Here is a 17,338-nt window from a genome sequence, read left to right as displayed (position 1 = left end):
CATCAGTGCAATGTCAGAGTACCAAACATGAACCAAGTAATTTTAGAAGTCACGCTGCAGTGGCTTCCTTATAGCACTGAGCACAGAGTCATTCCATTTAAATCTTACTGAAATTCTCACAGGTTTGGATTCATACAACATAATAGGGCTAAAATAGAGTGAGTTTCTTTGGGGTTCAGTGGATTGTGGGAAATCAGACATTGTCTTGCATATTGAATGTGATCAAACCACATCAGACATAATATGGTTTGCTTCAGACACAGCATGCTATAATTGGTTAACATTAATTTATTATGCTGTGTCAACACATTCAGTGTGTGAAATTATATTCTCTTCAGACACATAACTCAGAAATGGCAAGATATCCTGGCACCACTAGGAATTGCCTAGAACTAAGGCCTAGACCTGGACCAAGGGAAAAATCCAGCATCCTACCTGCATTTTAAAAAGGTTTAAGATCTACAGTCAAAAAAACCTTTAAATCTACTTCTGTAAAACACTTACAGAATTCATGATTAACTTTTATTGCAGGCACGTCTTCCTCTCAAATGGATGGCACCAGAATCTATATTTGATAAAGTCTATAGTACCAAAAGTGATGTTTGGTCATATGGAGTATTACTCTGGGAAATATTTTCTTTAGGTAAGAAAATTAAAAAAATAAGATATTCCATTCTTAAGATTTGGGAAATAAAATAAGTAAAAGCAAATACCTAATCTGCAATCTTATACTGCATGTTAAACTTCATCCAGTTTGGTAAGTAAGTAAGTAAGCATGGAAATAAACAAACAAACAAACAAGCTCAATTAAGTTTTTACAGTACAGGGTTGCAGTCTATCTAGGAAGTCTTAATTCAGACTTAATGATTTATATATATAAATTACTAATATCTTTTAAATGGTAACAAAATAAATACACAAATAATTACTGGTGATTTTATAATAGATTATTATGCAAATAGATCATTTGCAAGAATATTTGCAACCAGTGGCAAATCAAGATTTTAAATCCCCCTTCATTTTCCTGGCACCTGTAGATGAATTAGGATTCAAAATCTCCAAATTCTCAGATGAGTTTTATCCTGTCAATAAGAGAGCCCAAAGTTAGGAAAAGGAATCTTCTACGATTAAATTATATCACTTCACAATCATTTAAGAGTTCTAGTCAAGTGAAAACAATCAAACTCCTGACCCAAATTCCCTAATTTGCTCTCTGTGCTATTCCACTTATTGGTATATGTAAGAGGTCTGTTAGAGAGCAGTGCAGTGCTGAAAGCAGAAAAAAAAATATCAGCAAAAAACCAAAACCAGTGGTACTCCCAAGAGTTACCAACCTATGGGAAATGGGAGCCTTGAAATTCTATGATTTACGCAGAGCTTTTGATAGTGGTGCTTTGGGATAATTCTTGGCAACCTGAAGTCTTTCAAATATGCTGGGCTAAAGTTCACATCCTCTCCAGTTGGCAACCCATGCTGAATAAAACATAATAGAAGTTGTAAGTTAGTAGTTTTTATTTTATTTTACTTTGAATTTTAATTTTTATTTTTATTTTTTAAAAAAGAGGAGCTGTGTTACATTTTAGCGACTTGAAAAACAAGACATAAGAAACAAAACAAAATAACCATAGCTGTTTTAATTGCTACTGCTAAACCATGTCCCAACCATTTTTTTCCAAAGGTATTGATCTCAAAATTGTGGTGTCAAATAACAGATCCTTCTAGACATAGAGATGGGGGGGAGGAGATGGTAGGTCATAACAACCAACCAGAGTTACTAGTCCATTGGGTCACACAATATTGGGCCACTGGCACACACAGCTGCTTCCTTTCTGTACTGATCAATGGGACTCACAGGCAGACAAGCACCAAAATATCTCAGACTGAGGTAGTAATAAGGCATTCAAAATGAGAATGCTGAGGCATTGCATTCTTAAAAAAAAATAAAAGGAAAAATGCAGGATACAAAATCCATCCTGCAAAGGAAGCAACAATTTCATTCATCAAAGAAGAATGGCAGATGAGACAGACACAACAGCAAAGGAAACCGGTCAATGCTAGCAGTTCCTTAGATAAACAATTTTCTGGTCATCTAGTACATGTTTCTAGGGCAGCTTTTACCTCTGAATTAACTCTTTGCATTCTGAGAAAAAAATGGTCAGCTGAAAATATGAATTTGGGAGTTACTTACTTAATTCTAAAGATTCCATTTTTAATTCTTTCATTTTTAGGTGCATCCCCATATCCTGGCATTCAAATAGATGAAGTCTTCTTCAGAAAGTTAAAAGAAGGCATTTGCATGAAAGCTCCGGATTTTGCAACCCCAGAAATGTGTGTTTTATGCTTTGGGATGTGCACCCTGGTTCTAAGATGCACATAAAAATGTCCAACACTCTGGTGTTTTAGAAGGGACCACCCTAGAGCAGAGCTATGTCCAGGAATAATGCTTATAAATTACCTTGTGTCCAACTTCTACGTTCTAAGAAATCCCTAGGATAATCCATCAGTTAGCTCATACAGTAATAATTGTATTAAGATAAAAGAGGAAACACTATTTCTAAAGCAAGCTGAGAATGAGACAAAGTGAATATGCTCTTACCCTTGATGAGGAATCTTCCGACTGGGGTTTTTATTTTTATTTATTTTGTTTCTATACCACCATCTCACTTACCGTACTTTCTGGCGTATAAGACGACTTTCGCAAGCTTTAAAATTGATGCCGAAGTTGGGGTCGTCTTATACGCCGAGTCATCTTATAAGCCAGAAATAACGGTAGCTTCCTGCATGTAAGATGACTTTCTAGGCATGCGACTCAGCGCCAAAAACGGGGGTCGTCTTATACGCCGGGTCGCTTATAAGCCGGAATATATGGTAAGTGATTTTCAGCAGTTTACAAACAACATCAAAAAAAATTGTTAAAATGTGACTAAAAAGCACAGTTAAAAACAGTGTTAAAAATAAGGTTAAAATTAAGAAATAAAAAGTAAAAAGTCAAAGTTAAAAAATTAACAAGGTTAAAAAACCGAGAAACCGACCTCAAGCCAATCAGCCATCTTCAGGATTGCATAACATACTTAGACCTCCATGCTAACTGGCAGAGCCAAGTCTTAACAATCTTCTGAATAGCCATGTACCAAAGGGTGGAGGCAATGGCAGAGAAGGTTTAATTCAAACATTTCCTTTCTGTTTTAAAAGTAAAATGGAAGAAGGGACGATAGTCTCCTTTTGCCTCTTCTGCAAACGAGAGAGAAGAAAATGGGAAAGTCTTTTAACATGTTGCAAAAGGAAGAGAGACTGGAAGGGAACAATATTGAATGGAAGAGAGATCTGGGACTGTCCAGATTTTGATGGGAGTAGCCTGAACATTGCTTTGCATTTTTAAACTCTGATTCTGAGACTGAGCTAATAGAGTACTGCTGGTACCTCAAATATAAAGCACATGTTCTTCTGTTGAGGAGCGATTGCATCTCCTTGTTTCTTATGTGTTTTACACATTTTTTTTTTCATCTCCCTGGAATCAGTCAGAACTCTAAAGCTGTCATAAGATTATTCCTCTGCCTTTGGGACAATTTAAGGAAAAAAAAACTTTTTGGTTATCACCAATCATGATAACAAACAACAAATACAGTTGAATCTACTTCTGAAACAATCACTATTTACCATATAACTTCCCCAAACAACTATGGGAATCCCATTAGGCTTTGGCAATATACTTTGAATAGGATTTTTATAGCCCTCATGAAGTCTGCTGTAAGAGAGACATGTGATTCTCAATAGATATCCAACAATGCACATGTGCAGCAGAATAATTACACTCTGCCAACATCTTGTTCTTTTATGTTCTAACTTCCAAGGGTTTTCAGCCAACGCAAATACATGATAAAATTTATGGATAGCTGTCTAATGGCAAAACTATGGAGTTCATTTTTCTGCCTGACTCTGGTGAGTGGGTGTGTGTATGCTAAAAGAATAACAGAAATTCAAGGAAGAGATTAGAAATTATCAGAGACTGAAATACAGTATCTGAAGTAGCTGCTGATGTTTGGCTTGAAAATCAGTACAGAGACTTGATAAATTTGGAGCACTTGAAAGTCTGATACAAATAAAAGTGTAGCCAGTGCTTGGAAGGCTTTTACTAAGTTAGAAAAGCTTTTAGATAATTGTAGTATTGAAATATGATGCAGGAGGCAAGATTCAAATTCCCATTAAAGTCCTCCCTTGCTCGAAATTTATACTGGCAACAGAATGTCCAATGTTCCTAACTATATACCATGCCCTTATTTTGTTTCCATTCTATTTTAAACAGCTTTATGGAATCATTACAACAACAAAAAAACAATGTTTTTCTCCTGAAACCATCACAGAGCCAAAGTATATAAGCATTTTTCACTTCATATCTCTTTTGGGAACACCTTTGGTAGTTACCTGAGGTGGTTACCTGTTCATTGATATCATCTAAATATTATGTTTTGTAGCCAGACAGAATAACAATAAGATTCAGGATATTATATTTGTATCCTATCAAGACAGGATATTTTGTTATAGCAAAAGCTGAGTTGTGCTATACATCCTTTCAGATGTCAATACTTCTGCACAGACATCTGTCTCAGCCTAACCAAATCCACACACATATTGTGAAGATAAAAAGGGAAATTTGGAAGGAAAACTTTGCTATCAAAGCAAACACCTCAGACAAGTGGACAATTATGCCACAGAGCCTTATTATGAGTTTATATTCAGATGACTTGGTTTTTAGACATAGCAAAGAAGCTAACTGAAAGTCTGTTTAATCTTTCATTCCTTATTAACATGTATTCCTGTTACATTTCTGTGCAGAATTTAAATCTTAAAAAAATAATTAAATAGGCAGCAGTTCCTTAGATTTTATCAGAACACAACCCGGAACTGGAGCCCTACTGGACGAAAATCAACAGGGCAGAAATAGGACCATTTCCTATTCATTGTGATTTTGTTCTGATTTGTTCTTAGTGTTCTACTGCAATTAATGGTCTTTTGGGGAGGAGGAACTTGAGAATGTGGCAGAGGGACCTAGGAGGTTGGAAGATTCAAGGTTATATTTTCTTTTTCTTTTTAGTAGAAATGGCAAAGGTAAATCTATTTACATGGTCCCTAATAGATAGCACCAAGTAGATGGCACATCATCAATTGCCCCTTTGCAACTGAATGGTTATAGATGGAGAAATCCAGCTAATTGAATTGAATGGGATATTTTGAAGGTAGACACAGTACTGATGCCTTTGAACTTTGGCGTTAGAGAAAATTTGCAAGAATATCATGTATAATAAAAAAAATAAACAAATGGCCCTTCAAACAAATCAAATTAGAATTCTTACTTAAGGTATAAATAACCAGACACAAATTATCATTCTTTTGCATATTATGCAAAGACCTAGCTCTCTGGAGAAAATTCTGATGCTGAGAAAAGTAGAAGATAAGAAGACGATGACCAAAGCAAGGTGGAAAGACTCAACTGCAGCAACAATTAATTTAATTAAAGTTGTTAAAAAGAAAAGGGAAAGATGGTCATATATCTTAGCAATTAAAAATGGAGCTCATATGGAAGGATGAGGGTTAAAAGTGGTCCACAAAATGAAACTGATGATACTTGAGATAAGCCACTGCAGAAGTGAAGCTTGTGTCCTTTTTTATTTCTTCTGTTTTTTTGGCAGATACCATATTATGCTTAGCTGTTGGCAAGGAGATCCAAATGAAAGACCATGGTTCTCAGAGCTGGTGGAAATATTAGGGGACTTACTTCAGGCTAATGTACAACAGGTAAGTAGAAAAGTGTGATGTGTCTTGTATAGCTTTTTCTTTGAGCAAGATATGGTTTAATGGAAGATATGTCGGCTTTCCTCATACTTTTCCTCTCTTAGAAGTAGGATTCAGTGCTACTATAGTAGCATGCACACAATCTGCATGGCTGAAGTTGCACAGATTCAAGCATCAATGAGGTTGGTCCTATGATTTTTTTCCAGAGATAAGCTACTTGCTTTGTCCATAAGATTCAATTGCATGTTTAATCAATTTGTCCACCTTTGAGATTCTCATTCAATTCACAAGCTAAGACTCTAATGGAGTTTTATCATTTCGCAGTTCAAGTAGCAGAAGGCATACTGAAAGATTTTTCCCCCCATACATTTTAACCCTGTGTTTAGAAAAGTATAATGTTATGGGAAGTTCTATTCTGTGAAACATTTTTAGAAGGCATATCATCCAAAAATTCTTTCAGGATGCATCAATCCCCATGCTGATTGTGCCATACGATTATTCTGAATGTAAGCTTATAGCATAATATTTCAGTTTAATTGTGAGATGAATCAAACTGTTTTAAGATATGTAGAGAAATTTTAAAACCTATTATGTATTTGTAATATAGGTGTGTTTTACATGGCTTATATAACAATTAGTTTCACCACTTTCTCCTTCTGTCTTCATAGGATGGTAAAGATTACATACCTTTGAATACTCTGTTACCAGAGGACACTGGATCTGACCACTGCTCTCCAAGTTCCTCTGATCTTCATGAGAGAAAAAACAGTTCAGTGCCAGCCTTGACTAATGCACATGCTGAAATTTGGGGGTAAGGTGAAATGTCAGGATATTTTATATATAAAAAAATATAAAACGGTGTGGTTTGGAGCAAGTCTGTAACCTGAAAAAACATCTCGGCAAAGTCCTCCCTAATTCTAGAGAAGACAAGGAAGAGAGGGAGGAAGCTCCTTCTGATTTGCAAGATTCAGTTACTATAACTTTATAATAAAACTAGTACTGACCTACATGACATAGGATTCCTAATCTGATTTACTTTGGAGTGCTGACAATAATACACTCTTCTCTCTACCATGGCTCCTGGCAACCAACACTGAGTAAGCTTGGGAAGTTATTAGATCATCATGCTTTGTGTCAGAGGTCTCTTCCACACTACCACCAGTTTCATCCCTCAAATCCTCAGAAAAAAATTAAAATTGATCTATGATGTCTTCACAGTTGCTGAAAATTCTGTTAATCCCCATGAGCCAACCAATGTAGCTTCTAGGTATCCAAAGGAGAACATAAATACTATCTAGCCAGCATTCCATATTGTATTTTTAATGATTTGTAAAGTTCATTGCTATCATAAAAGCTGGCATGGTATCATTCCTGCTTACCCATCTAAAAATTGTGAAACTTAGTTCAGTATTGATGATGCTGTGGCTGAACCTCTGCAGAGAGCAGGCAGAGTCCAGGAGCTGAGAAATTCTACAATGGTAAAACAGCCTGTCCTTTTAACTTTGTGCAGCTCCAGAATTAGGCTTGTGTTGCTTTTAGGTGGTTTTTATTTTTATATTAATCAAATTTATACAGCCACCCATCTCACCAAAAGACACTCTGGGTGGCACACAAAAATATGATAAAACAGAAAACATAAAAACAGCAGGTATTACAGGTGAGCAGGAAATAAATGCCATATAAAAATAGTAACGATTTTTTTGGTAAAAACTTGATATTCTTTGTATTAAATATAATTTGTGAACATTCTTTTATAATTAATAAAATGCATCAGGCATATACTTACGCTGTCATCCATGATCAAATGTTCACATGTAGCTACTATATAGTAATATTTTGCTTTGATATTATCTCAAGAAGCCTTTTTCCCTGTTTATTTTCTAAGAAAATATGTTCATGCTTTCAAGATGAAACCATTTCAGAGAGTCTTTGAAGAAAGTTCACCTAAGCACAAATTTCAGCCTGATGTAAGTCCTAAAATATTTCTTTTGGATTCAATCCTAGACTGATGCACTGAAGACAAAGGAATGTTGAGAGATACTTAATTTCCCAAAGAACAGTCGGTTGGCTCATCATAACTTGAGTTGGATTGGGAATGGGAAATAGTTGAACCCACCTGGATCTCCCAAACATATAACTGCTAGCTTTCAAACCTCTAATCCTTCTCTATTTCTCTTTAAGTAAGAGACTGCTTAAGCAGTGGTAAGAAAAGGAGGAGTTGTGGAAACCATAGCTTGTTGTAACTTAGGAAAATCTGTCAAAAAGTGTCCCAGATGGGTTCCAGCACACCAGAAAAGAAGACAGTTTTAATCTCTCTTTCTCCTTCCTTCCTCTCTCCACCCTTCATCGGGGCTGGACCAAAGCCATTGTTATCACCATTCTCATTACAGATTCCCCTTTAAAAAACCATTTTTAAAAGAGTTTCTGGAAAAGATACTTATTGTGATGCAGATGACTTTTTTCCCCCTTTCTTCTGACTCAAGATTTTAACAGCAGCCTGGAAAGAGTTCAGGAGATCATAAAGCTCTTATTGAAATCTAAGCTCAAAGACCTTAGCTTATATATTTGTTGAGCTATATATTATGCATAAAAATTGAAGGTCCGTCAGATTAGAGCTATCAATAAGAGGAATGGACACAAGTTCAACCAAGCAAAATGCATCCATTGACTATTGATCATTTTCCTTACAAATCACAAAAAACAAAATTATTTGTTTCTGGCCAATGATAAAGTGAAAAAGGTATCCTCATTTTGGCAGTTTAAGGCTTGATCTGGACACAAAATATAATTTTCCTCACCACAATGCTCCTGTGAATCTTGCCAATAAACCCATCTTTTCTATGTTTTACAAAATATAGTTTAATATTTTGAAATTCTATACATCAAGATGGGTTATAAAGAAAGCCCAAAGCTTCATAATCAGAACTGTATTCTCTTTCAGAATTATCAAGCTGAGGGGAGAATGGTGCTGCCTTTGAAACAGCTAAAACGTTTTACATGGACTGGCATGAGACCAAAGCAAACTTTTGGGAGGTATTTCTTTCTTTCATTTATTAAATGTATTTTCAACTTACCGGTTGCCCTAGGAGGATAAACTATTCAATGAAAATATATCACAATATGGTGGAACAAAAAGCAAAATACATCATAATAAAAAAAAGAATGGAAACAGCAAAGTTAGCTATACAAACATAATATTCAGCCCTGGGAAGAGGATAGTATGAAAAAGAAATTCAAAATAACCTTGCCATTATGTTTGATTTAAGATGGGGCAGAGAAAAACTGATAGGTTTTCAAGACCTTGCTATTCTAAAACAATTTCTGGAATTTATGGTGTGTCTGTTTCTTGATATTGCCTATTGTAAGGCTGACATTTCCCAAGTAAACTTTTGTTCAAAATGATGCTACTGAATAAATTGCAGGAGGAATTGCCACTGCTGTCTCCCTTAAAGCTCCACAGGAAGGCTAAAACTTTTACTGAGACTAGGAGAATCCTGCATGTCTGATTGGGCTGTACCTCTTCCTCCTCATTATACTTCACTGACTTAGGGAGGTGTCTGCCTGAACCACTTCTAAAAGTTATCCAGAACTTCTGAACTTAAAACGCTTCAGTCTTTTTTTACCTCAGCAATATCTCCTGTTTTTCCATCTTGGTCTTCTTCCTTACTCTACATATGTTAACTATTTAATTTTATTGATACTTTGATTGGAACTCTACATCTTTAAAGTATTTTTATTTCATATTAGTTACACAATTATGTTTTAAGAAGTAAATAGCAAAATACAGTAATAGTAAACAACTTGTTGTATACTCTTACCTCCCAGCTAAAAAGTTACTGCTTTTACTTACAGTTTCTACGCTGGAAACAGAAGCAAGGGACCTGTCTTTTGGGACACAGCTGAACCAAATGACTACACTTTAAGTTTTGGTCATACTAGTGATACGATGCAGCCGCTTACTTGTAGCAAAATAATATGGGAAGAAAAATTAGTGCAGGATCTTTCTCTTTCCAGTCATAATTCAACAGTGCGGCATTCTACTTGCTGAAGTCAAAATACCTGACCTTTGAGCTGCAGGTCTCTATCATCTCCACTTCAGCGCTGCATATATTATTTTGCTGCTCATCAATTCATCATCGCCTGGGTCAATTTCCCAAAATTATTTCTATAATGCAACTCCCCACATCATCATGCATTAGCTCCTATCCAATATGTCACAATAGTTGAAAGCATGTCACAATAGTTGAAAGTAATATAAATAGGAGGAGAAAGTGGTATTATGTATGCCTGTTGCCTTATTTATAACAATAATAAGGTGGGATAAAAATACAGTACAGAACGAGAGCTATTGGCTGGAGGGAATGAAAGTCTTGTGCATTGATCTCCCCAGTTCTTAACATCAGATTAATGCACTGGATTTATTTCTTTCATTCAGATTGTATTGTGCTGCAATGTTTACTATTTCAAAAACGGCTACCAATCTAAACATTTAGAAGGCTGACTTCAAACTTTTACTGGTCATTTGCCTTTTTGTGGAAAAGGAACAATTTTACGACACTTTTAAAACAATTTAAACCAAACCTGGTACCCTTCTGGATGAAGAGCATAGCTCAGTAATACAGTTTCCAGCCAGCTGAAAACAGAAACACTGACTTAGGGACAATTTCTACTTTTGAACAAGAAACTAATTTGAAAAAATGGCCCAACCAGATATTCAGCTGGCTCTGTCATATTAGCAGTTGTTGAGGACAAGCAGTAGAGCACCCCAAGTGTCCTCCTCTTGCGTGTCTCAGTTTGAGTACAGAGCATACCCTCATACCTATAGAAGTACAGGTAGTCCTCAACTTACAACAGTTCATTTAGTGACCATTCAAAGTTACAACAGCACTGACTTAAGATCGTTTTTCACACTTATAACCGTTGCAGCATCCCCATGGTCATGTGATTTACATTCAGATGCTGGAAAACTGGTTCATATTTATGACAGTTACAGTGTCCCAGGGTCATGTGATCACTTTTTGCGACCTTCTTACAAACAAAGTCAATGGGGAAGCCAGATTTGCTTAACAACTGTGTCCCTAACTTAACAACTGCAGTGATTCACTTAATAATTGTGGCAAGAAAAGTTGTAAAATGGGACAAAATTAACATAACAAATGTTTCACTTCAGAACAGAAATTTTGGACTCAATTGTGGTCATACGTTGAGCACTACTTGTAACTCATTACATGCTTTCTACAGGTCTAATTACAAGGTATTACTAAAGAAACATACTGTAGTATACATTGGGCTAAATAAATATGCATAGAATTGCTTTTTTAAAAAAGTTATTTTGAAAATTATAGAATTTAGCTTTCCCTTAGTGCCCTGTCATAGTAACAAAAATTTCTATATGTATTTCTTATATTATATTCAGATTTTATATTCCAATAGCAAATGACAACATAGTAAGATGAATTATTTTAAGCTAGTCTATTGAGGATAAAACTAGAATCCTATTGTAGCTAATACATATGGAATGGGAAGGCTAAGAAATTTCTTGCTGAAGTTCTGCTGAACTGAAAGTTGCTGGCGCTATTTATAACATTTATGTAATGCTAAAACTGTCCTGTAAGCTTCATTCATACTGAAGATTTAGTAGCATTGTAGTGAACCATTGTTTTGGTTCATTAATGAATTACTGGATGTTAATCTGTCAAAGCCATTCATGTTAGTCATGCTTACATTCCACTGACAGTAACGAAGCTTAGATTATGCCTAAATTTGCTTCACTGGGGTCAGCCAACAGTTCTTGGCTTAAGTCTTATCCCAATTATTTTGAATGAAGTTTCATTGAACTCCAATGGAGTTTACTTCTGAGGAAACTTGCATAGTTTTACATTGTTAAGTGTGTTTGGATTTGGGAGCATTTTATAACATCAATACGGTTATGGTCTCTGTGTTATCTGTCAAATATAAAGGGATGTCCTAATATTAAAGTATGTTTTATTTAAGAAATGAGAAACTAAAAAATTGGGATGGGATTTAATCTTTGGGCTATTGGTTATAAAAAGAGTATTTTTTTTGAAGAACAGTTCTAATTCTTCTAATAAGACTTTAGAAACTGGATGTAAATAGCATGTACTTGTAGCTTAAGCTTTTAAAGATATTTTAATGTACATTTTTTGAATTTTCGAAATAAAATTCATTGCAAGGTTTAAAAGAATCTGTGTGGTGGGGGAGAGGGAGGGAGGGAGGTTGGGAGGGGGAGAGAGAGGTCATAAGAAATCAGTCATCTGAATTCAGAACTGTTTTATTGTTAGTCATGCTTTGGAGTAAAAGAATTTAAGCATTTTGATGAGGAAACCAAAATCTGTTAGAACTTTTCAGAACACATAGGTCTTTACTCAAAAATTAAAGTTCATGTTACATAGCTAGAAAATTGTCAAGAAGTGCTTATCCTAATCCTAACTTCTTTGGACAGTCACAAAGGAGTTACACATCCATGCTATTTGGCCATAATCCCTGTGAAGGCAAATACATGAGATTCCAATAGAAGAGAATATATCTACAGTAGCTCAGGGTAGAATTGTTGAATCCTTGAGGCTCTCTGAACTTGCAGACCTTCTGTTACCAAACTAGGTAGCATCTTCAGGGAAGCAAATAACTAAGCTCAGAGTGCAACAAGGACTCTGCAAATGAGATTGTGTCCTTGGGGAGAGCATCTAGCTTTTCTTTAGTACAGTGGTTCTCAACCTGTGGGTCGGGACCCCATTTGGGGTCGAACGACCATTTCACGGGGGTTGCCAAACAATGCAATCCGCCATTTTTCCCCCCTTTTCCTTAGCTGTGCTACTCCCTTTTATTCTATTGGCTTTTGAAAGCCAATAGAATAGACTCTCTTGAATAGAGTCTAATTCTATTGGCTTTCAAAAGCCAATAGGAATTGTCCAGGCTGTCTCTGCCCTGCTGAGCCAGCCAAAAGTCCCGTTCTGCAAACGGTGCTGCACCAGTTGAGTAGTCCTCAACTTACGACCGGTTTAGTCCTCGACTTACGACCGGTTGGGGGGGGTCACGGCATTAAATAGGTTGAGAACCATTGCTTTAGTATCTCCACACATCCATCATGCCTTCTGAAGAGTTCACAAAGGGACATGGCAAGGAGATACCCAGAAATTTTAAATCTCAACACCCTCCTCCTTATAAGAGCCTATGTATTTCGAGAGGGATCCAAGGCAGTTCAAAATTTCCTCAGAACAACCTTCAACAGTGTGCAAAGGACTTTTAGAAAGGTAGTCACTCCTAGGAATTGTGAGGATAGGCCTCTATCACTATGCTGTTTTTTTTTTCTATATGCATTCCTGATGCCTTGCAGAGGGTTTATAAAGATTTATTTTTTTATTAACTTATAGAAGTTTATGAGTTTTGGTAGCAGGTGATATATTTTTAAATCTTACACAAATCCCTAAAGAGAAATACTTTGTGTGTTCCTATTGTGTTTCCAGTTTTTTAAGTGAATCGATAATTACAATTCTTAAAGAATATTTCCTCCATACCCAAAATCCAATTATATTTTTATCTTCCCCATATTTTTGCTACATTCCTATGGAAGGCCTTTAATACTGCTTTCTGCTTGAGGAAAAGATAATTGCACTCTGTCAAACATGTACTGAAACCAAGTGCATTAGAGAATCCTTATCTTGACTCACATGGTATTTGGCGCATCAAAACTGGTGCTTGATATCTGAACATTTAGAAATCTGTTAACTGATAATGCAATGCTGTAATCTAAGGGATTGCTTCTCTAATCTCTGACTAATCCTACTTTGACTCTTATCTCCTTTTGTACTGATTGTAGTAACATGCAAGTCCTTCACTTCAAAGGCTATAACTAGCCTCTAGTAATCTGTGGTTGGTAATCTTTTCTTTCAATGGAAATGTCTTTCAACAGTCAATGATTCAGTCTATGAAGTAGCACAGATAGATGTAAACCTCCATTTCTGAGATGATTTCTGAAACAAACTGTCTTTAATTCCTTCCTTTCCCCTAGTTATGCTGGACAAGGTATGCAGCTCCATCCATAGATTCAGCTTTCCCTAATGCCTTAAGGTAAAATTAGAAACCTCAATGCATGCAACAAAGATTGTAAACATCAACAAAGATCCTAATCTACAGCAAGCGTGTTTTCTCCATAATATCAGGCGGATAGCACATCAGGATTCAGAACTTTGGGGGAAGAGCATATTCAACTCTCACTACTCAATTATCAATTGCATACAGTATTCATAACAGAATTTTCAGTACAACAAATATATAAACAATGCATTTTATCGTGCACCATTTGTAGAAGCCGTTACTTAGGCATCCTGCTCAGGTACAATATAGGTGATCTCAGGATTCAGTGAATTCAGTGACCATTCAAACTTGTGATGGCACTGAACAAGGGGGACTTATGACTAGTCTTGGCAACAAGACTAGTTCTGCCTATTGCAATGTTACTGTAGTCACATGGTTATGAACTGGGTCTTAGCATCTGGCTCACAATCATGATAATGAAGTGACCAGTGGTCACATTATTATGATGTTTGACATTCTCTGCTGGCATTTTATAAGCAAAATCAATGGGGAAGCCAGCAGGAAATCAGAAGTTATTGTCACTTGAAATCTTCACTTAATGAGCTGTCTGGTCCTTGTTTAACTATGGCAACCAATACTGCCAGAATTATCATCCCTAAGCAATGTGGTCATGTGACATCACAATTTATGATTTTCTTTAGGAATGGCAATTACATCCCAATTGCCATTGTATCCTGAGAGCCACCTGTAAACCATAAACCTGTCAAGCTTTCACTAATGGACTGTACAACTTCCTGATCTGAAGAAATATCTTTGTACCCAGGCATGATTGCATATACAGTATATCTATTAACTGATACTTTAAATTTACTTGAGTTCAGACCTGAGCTTCAATAGTCCTATGAAAATGATAAGGAAATATGGTTGGAAGAGATATGCCTTAATTTAAAATCACTTTAATGTTCCCCAGTTCTATTTTTGTATCAATTTTCAATCTATACCAGGTTCGAATAATCAGCTTCCACCATCACCATCTCCAATTGCTTATTAACCAACTTCTAGCAGCTTTCATTAAAAGGGAATGAAGAGCTGAGGTGGCGCAGCAGTTAGAGTGCAGTACTGCAGGCCACTTTAGCTGACTGTGTTCAGCAGGTCAGCGGTTCAAATCTCACCGGCTCAAGGTTGACTCAGCCTTCCAGCCTTCCGAGGTAGGTAAAATGAGGACCCAGATTGTTGGGGGCAATGTAAATATATATATACATTGCTTACTGGTATACATCGCTTAGAGAGTGCTTGCACTTAAAGCGGTATATAAGTCTCATAAATAAATAAACAGATAATTATCTATTATTGTTGGCTCCAAGTCTCCTTCAAAGCCAAAGGAACTACTACTTCTCTCTAAAAGCCAACACCAATGCATGGATCTGATGTTTTTCTATTCTTATTGCCATAATCAATAAAGATAAGCTCAAATAGGGACTCTTACCCATCTTTGATTAGATATAATCTTCATCTACTTCAAATTCTGGGCATCTCCTCAGAAGATTCATAGTGGCTACACCTCATTTCACAGTTGTTGGAATCACTATGAATTTTTAGCAAAAGGCATTAAGACAACTCACAGCACATATCTGTCCCCTAGCGCATACCTTTGAGAAGTGAGACCATTTGGGAAGCCTTTTTCAGTATTTTCATTGGGACCCTGACCTGTTTGTCATGGGAGCTAAAATATTTTGAACAAAAAGTTGGCTTTCAGCTACAAGAAATGTAAATCAGTGGATCTAAGTCTTCTTATATGTCAATGATAATGATAATTGTTTGTCCATGAGAGCAGAAGATAATAAATCTGACAAACTGGGCAACTGTTGTTGTACAGTTTTGCAACATTAACATTATATCCATCAGTTCACCATCTTTGTTACTATATTCAGATAAGAAAAACAGGCAATTTGTTGAGGTGTAGCAACACAGAGTTCTTGTGACTGCAATGACTATCAATATTTTTATTAATCAGAATATTTCCTGCCACAGAATATCCTGGTTTGATGGAGTCTTAAGTATCAAAAAAGGAAAAAAGTACAATCTATCAGCTGCCTCAGTTCAACTTTAAAATACTGACCTGCAACAAAAATCTTTTTTTCTCTTCCTTACCTGCAAAATCTCAGAGATCATGTCATATACTTACAAGGCATGAACAAATATAGGAAACTAACCTAAGATATTTATCATTTAACATGAAAGTATACTTCTACATTATTACATTTACATTAGGCAGAAACTGACTCGAAGTCAGGATTTTCAATTTTTTTTTAAGGCCACAGAACCTATGAATTTATTTTTTTTTTTTAAAAAAAAAAACACTTGCAACTCTCTATCACAAGGCAAAACTCTAGTGATATAAAACTGGCTGCATCTGGGTTAATAACAACAACAATTAGCTCTTAGTCTCTCCTGGAACTTAAGTTTTAGCAGAACTGTAGATTTTTACAGTTTGAAAAACCCTGCTCTAAGTCTTATTTTCCGTTCCTGAGCATAAAAAGAATCTACTTCAGAATATTTAGAATTGGACATCCATTGTTCTGTTATTTATTTAATTTATATCCAAACTATATTTTGTACAACTCAAAGCAGTGTATATATATAATCTTATTTTCTTCACAGCAACCACCCGATGAAGCGGTTAGGGCTACCTCCCTCCAAAGCTGGGTTTCTATGTCTAACAAAGAACTAGAATTCAGTTTCCAACAGACCCTAACTAGATAGGAAACTGCAAATTCTACTCCAAGTCTACGGAAACAGCAGCCAATCTCTCCTAATTTCACTTTAAGACTTGCTTTTATCTTTTCCCATACTAAATAGATTTAAATAGGGAAATTACATATACATTCAGGGTAATTATGTGATAGATCAGTGTATATTATTAAAAAAATAGCTTATTAATTTTTCCTGCCTTTTTATGTCTAAGAGCACCAAGCAAACTTCCTGCAACTGTTATTTTAATCTGTTAAATAAATTTTCTAAGGAATCAAAAATCCAGATAAATTCATATAACAAAACAATATTGACATCTTGTACAATTCGTTTTTGTACTTTAGATAAACATTACAGGGACTGTGCAGGTACAGAGGCCTTCACCGTCTTTATTTTTGTAAATAACACTTCAAGTAATAGAAAATTTCATAAAATTCAATTAAAATGTTTTGAATAAGTATCAACATTTTGTTAAAGCTGACAAGAGAATTTAAACAATAGGAATTTGAAATAATTCTTCAGAGAGCTTTGATTACTCTGAAGTTTGCACTCAGTTGATATAAGCAATATATTCTACTACTTGAACATGGGCAAACATTTTATGTTTTTATTTTCAAACATTGTACTTCAAATAGGCAATGTGTCTTTTCAAATAATGTGATGTGTAGCCAATCTCCACAGCGGTGTATGCAATATTGAAAGAAAATAACCATTAATATAAGAAGTAGAGCACAATATCCAT

At 35.7% G+C, this 17,338-nt stretch overlaps 1 protein-coding gene across 1 annotated transcript in view; it reads left to right on the top strand.

Annotated features, from left to right (window-relative positions):
* The window catches only part of FLT1 (fms related receptor tyrosine kinase 1), a 116,387-nt gene extending 105,659 nt beyond the window's left edge, over window positions 1-10,728 (top strand). Inside the window, exons 24-30 of the mRNA XM_039356916.1 lie at window positions 532-643; window positions 2,229-2,328; window positions 5,688-5,793; window positions 6,459-6,601; window positions 7,676-7,757; window positions 8,732-8,823; window positions 9,643-10,728. Coding sequence (XP_039212850.1) covers window positions 532-643; window positions 2,229-2,328; window positions 5,688-5,793; window positions 6,459-6,601; window positions 7,676-7,757; window positions 8,732-8,823; window positions 9,643-9,838 — 831 coding nt within the window. The 3' untranslated portion in view covers window positions 9,839-10,728. The remainder of the gene's footprint in view (window positions 1-531; window positions 644-2,228; window positions 2,329-5,687; window positions 5,794-6,458; window positions 6,602-7,675; window positions 7,758-8,731; window positions 8,824-9,642) is intronic.
* Window positions 10,729-17,338: the final 6,610 nt, after the last annotated feature.

This window comes from Crotalus tigris, unplaced genomic scaffold (assembly GCF_016545835.1).
Source record: "Crotalus tigris isolate CLP2741 ecotype Arizona unplaced genomic scaffold, ASM1654583v1 scf7180000017573.2180621, whole genome shotgun sequence".
Taxonomy (NCBI): Eukaryota; Metazoa; Chordata; class Lepidosauria; order Squamata; family Viperidae; genus Crotalus; species Crotalus tigris.
Note: the sequence above shows the minus strand (reverse complement) of the source record. Positions and strands in the feature narration are given on the sequence as shown.